Consider the following 10587-nt stretch of genomic DNA (forward strand, 5'->3'; position numbering starts at 1 on the left):
CGACCTTGTCTGCTAAGCATATGTTTATTCCAATTACTTGATTTTTCATTTCCAGTGTCCAGTTAGTTTCATATTCACCTGTTCTTGATTTCTACCTGCCTGTTTTTGTTTCATGATTTCGTGCTCTGTTTAGGTGTTATTCCTTCCTTTATATCTTTAAGAATCTCAAATGTACTAATTTTAAAGTAATTTTCAGATTGCTCTATTATTCCCTCTCAACAGGAGTGAATTCTACTGATTTTTGAGCCTGTTGGCTGTCTTTCTTGGCATTCGTTTTCTTCATGTGCTTTGGAACTTTTGTTGGCAAGTTCATTTGGAGTATTTCCCTCTCATCGCCCTGCTCTCACCTCTCATCCCTCCCTGTCTGGGAGTTGATCATTTCCCTCCCTTAGGACTCCTAGCCCAGAATCAGCTCTGATCATGGTGACTCGGGCTTCCTATTCCAAAGTGATCTTGGGGGTGTCACAGGTCAAGTCACTGAGGCAGCAGTGGCCTCTTGAGGTCCTGGTGGTATGGCTTCCTCTGCTCCTTCTCTCCACCCAGGCATTCAGCTCTACGACATGCTGCATCTCCAAGCAGTGATTAAAGTTTCTTCTAGTCCTTTTGAAGAGCTTGCAGTAAGCCGTTCAGGGTCCAGTCATGAGGCCAAAACTCCTGGTGCCTGTCATCTCATGACAGCCATATTTCAAGCCCTGTCTGCTTATTCCCAAACCCAAGAGCCCAACAACTCTCCTGTATTGTTTCTGGCCCACAGAGGTGTTCATCTGGCTGAATGTGGCTATGTTTAAGTTCTTTTGAAATAGTTAATCTAGCATTGCAATGTATTTGAAATCAAGGAACTTTAAAGTATGAACTCCCAACACCATCTTGACTTAACATTTCCAGTCTAGACATCCTCACATCATCAGTGAGTCCATGAACAATGATCTCCAGATGCTCAGAATGCACCCTGTCACCTGCAGGCTCAGCTCTCCAGGCCTTGGTCCTGGGCCAGCAGGAGCCAGACACTCAGAGTCTAGCTCTCCTGCCTGTGCATCTCAGCGTGGGGCCAGCCCCTGAGACCTCACAAGGGAGCTAAGCTGCACTCACAAAGCAAGCACCCACTATTTGAGCCCACACTGCCCACATCTGCCTAGAAGGCTCATTCTCCTCACCCTCTCAAAACCAGCCTTGTCTGGATTTTGTCAGACTCTTGCTGAAAAAAACCCAGACTCCCACCTAATATTATCATTTCTCAGACCTCTCAGCTCAGACCTCAAGGGTACTGAACTTGAATCTAGTACTCCCAGACTTGGTTCAGACCCCAGGCCTCTCTCCAGCCCACACGACACTCCTCCTGGCCTGGTCCCAGCAGACGCCTTCTCCCTGGCAGCTCTCACCCCCACTAAGGGTTCTTGCTCCCAATTTCAGTGTATGTGTATGTGTGTGTGTGTGTGTGTGTGTGTGTGTGTGTGTGGAGGGGGAGTTCCTACAATCTGAACAATGCTCCACACCACCTGGGTGCCCCACAATTCAACTCAGTTCTGACACTATTCCTGGAGATGCAATCAAATCTCACAGGTTAAGGGCTCAGTCCCACCAGAATGCTCCTGCTCCCAATTCAGATGCCAGTCTCAAGTCCAGGTTCTCACCTGTGCTTCTGGGCAACTTTCTGACAGATTAGTCAAGGGTTCTAATGACCCCCTCCTTAGATTTGATTAATTTATCAGTGCAGCTCACAGAACACAGAAATATTTTACCTTCTAGATTACCAATTTATTATAAAAGGAAACAACTCAGGAACAACTACATGGAAGAGATGTCTAGAGCAGGGTTTCGGGAAGGGTCAGAGAGCTTCCATGCCCTCTCCAGGTGCACCACCGTTTTGGGTTTTTATGGAGGCTTCATAACATAGGCATGATTGATTAAATCCCTGGCCTTGGCAACTGAACTCCATCTCCAGCCCCTCTTCCCTCCCCTGAGGTTGGGGAGATGGGACTGAAAGTTCCAGCCCTCTCATCACAAGGTTGGTTCCCCTGGCAACCAGCTCCCATCCTTAGGCGCTTTCCAAGTCACCTCATTAACATAACAAAAGACACCTTTATGGGTCTCGTCACAGGAAATTCCAAGACTTTGGGGAGATCTGTGCCAGGAAAGTCAACAAAGCTGAAATACATATTTCTTATTATAAATCACAATATCACACCCACCTATCTGGGACTGGACAAGAGACATGACTTTCAAGCTTGCTGTCATGTAGTTCTTACCACAGTTTTGTAAGTAGACACTGTTACCATTTTTATCTATCGTAACTATAATAGTAATATCCACTGTCTGCTCACAATGTTCCATGCCTAGTACCTCACCTACAATAATCTACCTAATCCTTGCTACAACCCTATAAAATGGGTACTATTATCATCTTCCCATTTTATAGATGCAGAAGCTGAGGCTCAGATTAAGTGATCCTAGAGATACTAGGTGCTAGAACCAGAATTTGAACCCAGGTTCATCTCAATCCAAAGCCCATGCCCTCAGCCCAGTGATTCAGAGCCCAATCCATCTTTGCATTGATCCTGCTGGACCCCTCTGTGGCATGTGACACGATTGCCAGTGCCTTCCTCCTAAGGAGTACCTCCTCCTTCATGGGCTTCCAGGAAACTGACCCAGAGAGTTTCCTCTCACCTCCATCTTTCTCACAGTTGCTACTTGTTCTGCCCATGAACCCTGGAGTTCCCCAAACTCCCACCTTCTTATACACAGACTCTTCCATTTCAACATTTCAGAGTGTTCAATTCTAAACTCATTACTTCCATCCCCTTCCTCAGTTCCTGGCAACACCATCCACCCAGCTTCCCAAACCAGAAGCCAGAGTTGGCCTTATACGGCCACATCATTTAACCTTCAGCCCATCAGTGGATGCGGCAACAGATTCTCTGTCCTGAGTGCCCTGAGGCCATCCCACCTTACCTTCCCACAGCCTACAGAAGACAGCCTCAAACCTCCAGCAGGTGCCCAGGGCCCACTTTTTCATCCTCATCATTCCCTCCAGCATCGACACTCTGAGTCCTGGAGCCCCAGTCGTCTCCATTACCTGCCACTTCCCACATGTCAGGCTTTTGTGGCTCCAGGCCTTTGCTCTGCTGTCCCCTCCACCCAGAGCTCCATCATCCCTTGTCCACCAACTTTCAGTCCAAAGACCCCCTACTCTGTGACGCCATCCACAAAGCCTTTCTGAGCAAGGACAGGACATTGACATCTCTGTCCTCAGCTCCCCTGGGACTCTGGACTCACCAGCATGGCCTAGATGGACTTTCTTCTGACCATCCTGGCCCAACAGCCCACAGCGGGCATCAGGAACTCTCCATGTGGTGAGTGAGCACATGGGTTCCCCTCTCCTCTTCTGTCTCCAGCCCACCCCACTTGTACCCTTCATCAAACAGGGAATTAACCAGCAACTGGCAACAGATACAAAAAAGCAATTTCTCACTCCAACAGGGGCATGTCAGGTTTAATTCCATTTTTCTAAGGGAAGTGATCAGAAGCCTATACACACATAAGAGACGTTTTGACAGAGTCACCAACATCTGAACTCAGCATGGAGGCTAAAATAAAAGAATTAAGAGAAACAGATCTCAGCTGGAGCTCTACACAGACGGCTATGATGCTAAAATCTGCACTGAATAGGGACCACATGGCAGAAACATGCTATCATGATTTACAGTGCCACAGAATGACATCAGCAGAGAGTCTCCAGCTCTCTCAGGCCATGTCCCCATCTGCAAACACAAAACCCGCACACCTCACACACAACTCCACACACACCCCACAATGAGCCAGCTCCAAACTTTTGACTGGCCTCCAACAAGTTGTTGAACTGCATCTCCTGCTGATCACCAGTCTATTCCTTACCAGTCCAAATCTGAACGATAAAAAGCTTCAGGTGGAAAAGGTAATCAAAAAAGAAAAATGAATGTCTAATAAACATTAAAAAAAACTTCAACCTTAGTGGTAATGAAAGAAATACAAATTAAGACGTGATACTATTTTTCATCTATCAAATTGGCAAAATTAAAAGCAATGATAAAATTCCTCCCTGCTGGAGAAGATGCTGGTGCCTCCTGGCTGTGCTAGGTGTGCGTGATGGAGGGAGCACCCAACCCTCAGGGCAGAAGAAACCTGGGTGGCCCTTCAATGGTCTTCAAGAGTCAACTCCCCTGTATCCTTAAACATTTCACTGTTAGCAGAGCCTTGCTGAGCACAATGTGGGATATGTGTGCCCCTGGGGAGGGCAGAGAGAGCAGTGCAGGGAAATGACCACACACACACACACAGATCCACTGTCTGAACGTGAATGGGGCCATACTTTATCCAGCCCTGTCACACTGTTATGTTAAAGAAGGTACAGCCAAATCCTGCCTTTAAAGGCTTACAATTTAAAAGTGGAGTCAAGTCTCATACCCAAGTCTGTAGAAAATAGGCAAACAGAATTAGATGCTGTCAGAGAAGAGAAAATACTGGGTGCGTTCAGAAGAGAAGATTACTTCCAACTAGGCCATCAGGGTGGACCAGAATTTCGTCAAAGGTATAGGGAGAAAAGTATTCTAGGGGCAAAGGAAAGATTAAGGTCACAGTCAATGATATTTCAATATGCATTAAATTAATCACCGAAGTCCTTTCCAGTCTTTATTTTTTTTTTTTAATAATCTGATACTTACCCTCCTGTTAGTTGGGTGAGTTCCAACAGCCCCAGGAAATCGATGGGACACTGCAGTTATGTGCCAGACTCTGTCCTTGTTTAATCGTTAAAACACCTTCAAAGTGTCCCTTAGGCATGTTTTACAAATGAGGAATCTGAGGCTTAAAGAATACTTAATTGCCCAAGATCACAGACTAAATCAGTGCAAGGGGGTGACGAAGGGATGTCCACCTGACTTTGAAGCCCCCATCCATTCTTTCTTCTACACCATATGGCCTCACTTTCAGATCACTTTCATCTTTAAAATTAAAGCCCCAAAACTGATCTACAAATTCAACACAATCCTGATCAAATCCCAGTAAGCCTGTTTGGTGAAATTAACAAGTTGATCCTAAAATTCATATAATAATTCAAGGGACCCAGAAGAGCCAGAGTAATTCTTAAAAAGAATAAAGTCTGGAGGACTGACACTTCACAACTTCAAAACTTACTAGAAAGCTACAGTAATCTAAACAGTGTGGCATGAAGTGCTGGCCTCAGGCCAGACACATAGATCAATGAAACAGAATTAGGAATCCAGAAATAAATCCATACTTTTAAGGGCAACTAGTTTTTGACAAGGGCATCAAGATAACTCAGTGGGAAAAAGAATAGACTTTTCAACAAATGGTGATGGGCCAACATGCAAAAGAATGAAGTTGGAACCTTACCTTCCACCATATAAAAAACTGACTCAAAACAAATCAAAGATCTAAATGTAAGAGTTGAAACTATAAAACTCTCAGAAGAAAACATAAGGGTAAATCTGTGACCCTGGATTAGGCCAAGGTAGCTCTTTCAGTGAAATTCTAGAGCGTAGTAAGTTAGCCAGTGGCTGCACATCTCCGCCTTGGCACCCACAGACCCCCTCTGGGCTCATTGCTAAGGGGAGGCAATGAGGAGTCCTGAGAGCCACAGGTAACCTCCCCTCCTGTGAGCTGAGGAGTTCAGAAACTTGTGGGTCACCTAGAATTGGACACCTCAGGCTGGCATTTGAGGACTAACAGCTGGACCCAATTTCCTGCCCTCCAGCCCTATCTTTGACTCCTCTCTGAGCCTCAGTGTCCTTACTCGTAAGTGGGAACAAAGCCCCCGACTGCCTCGTTCACCTACGCTATTCTATTTTTCTGCCCCACTTCTTGCAGTAGTTCTTTCTACTAGTGGTGACATCTATGTATTTGTTCATTTTGAAAATAATGATTAACAGTTTATTATGCTCAATGGTTAGCAAGAAGAGTCTCAACAAGGGGCAACATCGCCCCTTTGGTTCTGGGGAGCAGAAAAAAATCTTACTCTTTTTATGTATGAAGCGCAAATAATCATAAACAGATATGCAGCCTGTTTTTAAATTTCATGAAGGAATGTCAGAATGAACAGGATAAACATGTCTGAAAAGGCTCCCTAGAGGAGCAAAAATTTAAAAAAAAAAAGCAACTTGTCTTCACTGGCTTGGAGTGACTTTCTCCCTTCCTCATCTGCCGCATGCTTCTGAACACAATAAACATCCTCTCTTCGAGAAACCCTCCCCATCCCCTATTCCTCTTTGGCCCCCTCTTTGCTCCCCTTCCCATCTCTACACAGCTGGTTCACAGCACTTATCTCCGAACTCCCGACCGTGACTCTGACCCATGACTCTTGTCTCCTGCCTGGTCTGGAGAATGCACTCAGTCAAGGCTCTTGTCTAATTTTAAACAGAGGGAGCCGACACATAGTAGCTGCTCAACAAATGCTGAATAAATGAATGAATGTGACAATGTGTGTCTCACTTTGCAATTCTCAAGGCAGACAAAAGAGGAGTAAAGGGAACCAACATTTATTAAGACCTTCCTGTGAGCAAGGCGCCATGATATTCCATGGCATGGACCACCTCACGCCCGTATTCACCACAGCCCTAGAGATGCCAGGGCAGAAAGTGTCACCTCTGGGGAAATGAAGACTAAACAGAGTTTCGTGCAGCAGCGTACTGAAGCCAGTATCCCTGTGGCTCACCAGAGCCTACGAAATTTTCAAACATTTTTTCAAGCCAGTTCAAGAGCCAGTTTACCAGCATCTCACTGGTTCCAGGCCTGGCAAGTGGCTGCCAGGAGAGAGTAGAGAGTTCTCCACTGGGCCAGGCTGCCTGCCTGGGGGTGGGGAGCAGGAGGGTCAAAGCGACATATCCATCTTCATATCATAGACTTCACTTGAGATCTCACCTGATACCACTTTTCTTTCACTGAAGTGCCTTTCCTTGCCCTTCAGTTAAATACCCTGAGGAGATGAATGAAGAGGACCTGGGAAAATCACCCTTCTGAATACTTGGGGTCACCACTGCTTTCTGGGAGGCAGAGGTCAGAGGGGAAAGTTCAGAAACCCTCCTCCACAGGTGACGCCCCAAAGCCAAAGTCCAACCAGCCTTCCAGTCACCCTCGCAGGGAACCTTGCAGAAGCCTCACCTAGATACTGCCATCATTTTTTTTTTTTTTGGCCCATCTCTCTTGAGAGTATAGGTCCTTTAGGGCAGGAACCAAGGGTTTTTGACCTCCGGATCCATCTCTAGAATGTAGCCCAGCGCGCTCAGTAGATATGTGTGTTGAATAACACCCACCTGAGCCAGCTGCAGCTCATCAGGAGACTGTCCTGAACCAAACCCAGGTATTCCAAGCAGCATCCATCCTGGATTTGAACCCACGGAATCAACCTCCAAGCTCAAACAACTCTCTTAATTCCTTGACGCTTTGGCATTTCCCGTAAGACTGAAATGAAATTTTAAATGCCTTGAGAATGCTCTGGCTGTATGTTCTAAATGCTAAATGTCTTATTAGACAAAGGAGTTTGGGCCTGACTCCTCTAGAATACAGATCTGCTTGGGGTAGCATCACAAAGGCTGGTGTTTCACCACATCACAGTTTCATTAGCAGCCAGACAGAGTTGTTCAGCACACACCATTTAAAGCCAAGTCTCCATTTTCTGACTGCTTGACAAGCCAGGGAGGATAAATAAAGGAGGCTTCTGGTGCACCTGGTTTTCTCTCACATTAGGTTCTGTGGTGGGATCTTTGATTTAAGACCAGGATCCAATGGAGAAGCTGCACTGATAGCACAATAAATAATAGGGAAACATCAGGCCTGAATTGGTGCCCTGTGTTAGTCCAGGACCATGTACTGTGTCATTATTCATAATCAAGCAAATCCTCACTTTGGTTTCTACAAAAGGGCATCATGGAGAGAATTAATACTGAAAATGGGGGGAAAAAAAGGTTTTCATGGGAGGAAGAGTGTCCTTATTGGGGAATGCGGCAACAGGTAAAAATATTTTCCATGGACGTGTTCAAAATAGTTATAAGGGACAGAGAAGGTTCTGTATTTCCTGGCTGCTTTTGTCATGGTCTCCACCAATGTCCTCTTGCAACTGACATTAGGAAAAAAGAATGAAGAGGAGTCCTTATCAACAGTGATCAAACAGCTTAGATTTTTTTTTTTTGCAGAATTCCAAATTGCTGTGAGTCTTTGAAACAAAGATTATTCATTAAATTATACCAAAATACAGTTTGACTCTGTCCCTTTGTAAGACTTTTCACATCCATAAATTCACAAATCAGACAAAAAAAAATTTCTTTTCATGATAAACCAGCAACCTGATTTTTTAAAAACTGTATGGCCTGGGCATTTTTATTCACCATTCGGCCTCCCTTCTTTCTTAAACCTGTGTAGCAACCCGTGGGGTACACCAAGAGTCACAGATGCAGAGACTGGGACTGAGAGAGGTTGAGTTAATTGCACAAAGTCTGACAGCCAGCAAGTGCTGGCACTGGGCTTCAGTCTCCAGCCGCTGTCTCCAGCACGTGGCTCCCGCCCCTACCCCAGCCCCTGAGGCCTTTCCGTCCTCCTTCAGGAAACAGCAGAGGTGCCCCACAGGGGCAGGGCGAAAGAAGGCCCTGCAGATGCCCCTCCCTTCTTTCTCCCGCAGTGGTCCCGACACTTCCAGGGAAGCCTGGGGCCCACAGGTGCTACCCTAATTCTTCCTTACAAGGAAGAATCACCTCCATTTGATAAATGACACACCTGAAGCTCGCAGGTGGAGTCACTTCCCAATGCCACCCAGCAAATGGCAGAGCCACGACTCCAACCCACATCTTGGATTCCAAGATTCCTGGGTTTTGCCGCCGTAGTAAAAGGTCCCCGAGTGGGCGCCCCGCAGTGAGGCAGGGCCGATGTCCCACACCTGTGTGGTCAGATGGACCTAGTTATAGTGCCAGCCTTGTAGGGCTGCTGTAAAAATTAGAGGAGCTCAGTCATGGGACTCTTAAAACACTTGCCACATATTAAATCCTTGGTAAATATTAACCATTATTTACAAATGAGGATACAAGGCACCATGAGGTGAAGCTATTTCGTCAAGGTCACCAGCAACAAAATAGCAAAACCTAGATTAGTAGGTGTCAGCTTTCCTGGAAAAGGAATCACCTGGGTACCTAGGTACAAGAGCCAGATTCCTCAGATTCCCAGGCCCCGGCCTGGAGATTCTGACTGGGTGGGGCAGGTTGGCTGCATAGGAGGGCAAGGATCTGCACTTACTTAGACCTGGTACTGCCCTGGTGATTTTGATAGAGGGGGACAGCAGAGGGCACTGCTGCAAGTGCTCTGGGGAGCACTTGCTTGGACTCAGACTCCTCCCACTGCACATCCCACCGTCCCAATGACCATCGCTCCTAGCGGGACCTCCTTCACCCAACCCCTTGACCAACAGCCAGTCAGCCCCACTGTTCCTGACTTACTGTACATTTTTCTTTCTCCAGTTTCTAAGGGGGAAAAGTGCTATCTGACCACCGTCAGAGAGAGGGAGTTTTCTCCAAGACCAAGAGCTTTAAAAACCAAGCTCCACTTCAGAGTGGATTTTACCACCAGGTTCTGTAATGGAAATGCTGACATAATCTTAATTATGAGAGAGAATTTCTCTCGGATGGAAATGCGGTGACCTAGAGACTCCATTTGCAAGTCCTCCTGACCTGTAAGAGAAGATGCCTGATGGACTATTTGGAGTAATATATTACACATCTACTTATCCTATGATCCACATCTGTGGGCTTAGCAAGGCAGTATTTTGAAGGAAAGGGAGAAAAAAAAATGAACACCAGGCTTGAGAACACTTGCCTGGATCACAGACCAGGGTGAGCTTTCTACGCTGCAGTGTTTTGCATTTCATATGAAGTGAAATCTATTTCAGGTGCTGCTGAAAATGCAGGAAAAGTACCAGTGACTAGAGCCCAAGAAATTAAACTGGCCTCAGTTCAGAACACGGACTGGTCTCATACCATCCTTTCTGCATATTTATAATTCACCAGTGTAAAGAGGTCTTTGTTACCAAAAAAAAAAAAAAAAAAAAAAAAAAAGAAAGAAAGAAAAAAAGAAAGAAAGAAAAGAGAAGAAAAGAAAAGGAAAGAAAAAGTTCCTTGGGAAGTATCATCTCATACGAAGGAGGTGACCCTTCACCCCAACTCCCCGGGGCTCCCGCGTGTTATCAGCGTCTGTCCTCTAGCATCTGACTTTGTGCTAGTCCTGCCAGCCACTTCCTTGCCGAGACAGGCATGGTGTGGGCTGCAGGATGAATATATTACTCAGAAAGCAAGGCTGCTTCTCCCGAGAGTAGGGCAGTATTTGGATGTTTGGCTCATGGCTTGAACAACGTCTGAGCAGGAATGGATCGACTCTGTGACTCTGTTTCTTAACAGAGAGTGTAAACCCATGAAGCCACGCCCTTCTAAGAGTGGCATATCCAGCAGGCATCTGGGTTACAACTGCCTGTAAGCCTCTATCTACATTGTCCAAGTAGTATTAAGTCACCGCAAGATACTCTTTTTAAGCATACAGTTCAGTGAATTGGGGAAAATC

At 45.9% G+C, this 10587-nt stretch overlaps 1 protein-coding gene across 1 annotated transcript in view; it reads left to right on the plus strand.

The window, feature by feature from the left end:
- The window catches only part of LOC140691411 (uncharacterized), a 118327-nt gene extending 108649 nt beyond the window's left edge, over positions 1-9678 (plus strand). The window contains exon 4 of the mRNA XM_072954978.1: positions 9495-9678. Within this exon, the coding sequence (XP_072811079.1) occupies positions 9495-9673 (179 nt within the window). The 3' untranslated portion in view covers positions 9674-9678. The remainder of the gene's footprint in view (positions 1-9494) is intronic.
- The last annotated feature ends 909 nt before the right edge of the window (positions 9679-10587 follow it).

This window comes from Vicugna pacos, chromosome 35 (assembly GCF_048564905.1).
Source record: "Vicugna pacos chromosome 35, VicPac4, whole genome shotgun sequence".
Taxonomy (NCBI): domain Eukaryota; kingdom Metazoa; phylum Chordata; class Mammalia; order Artiodactyla; family Camelidae; genus Vicugna; species Vicugna pacos.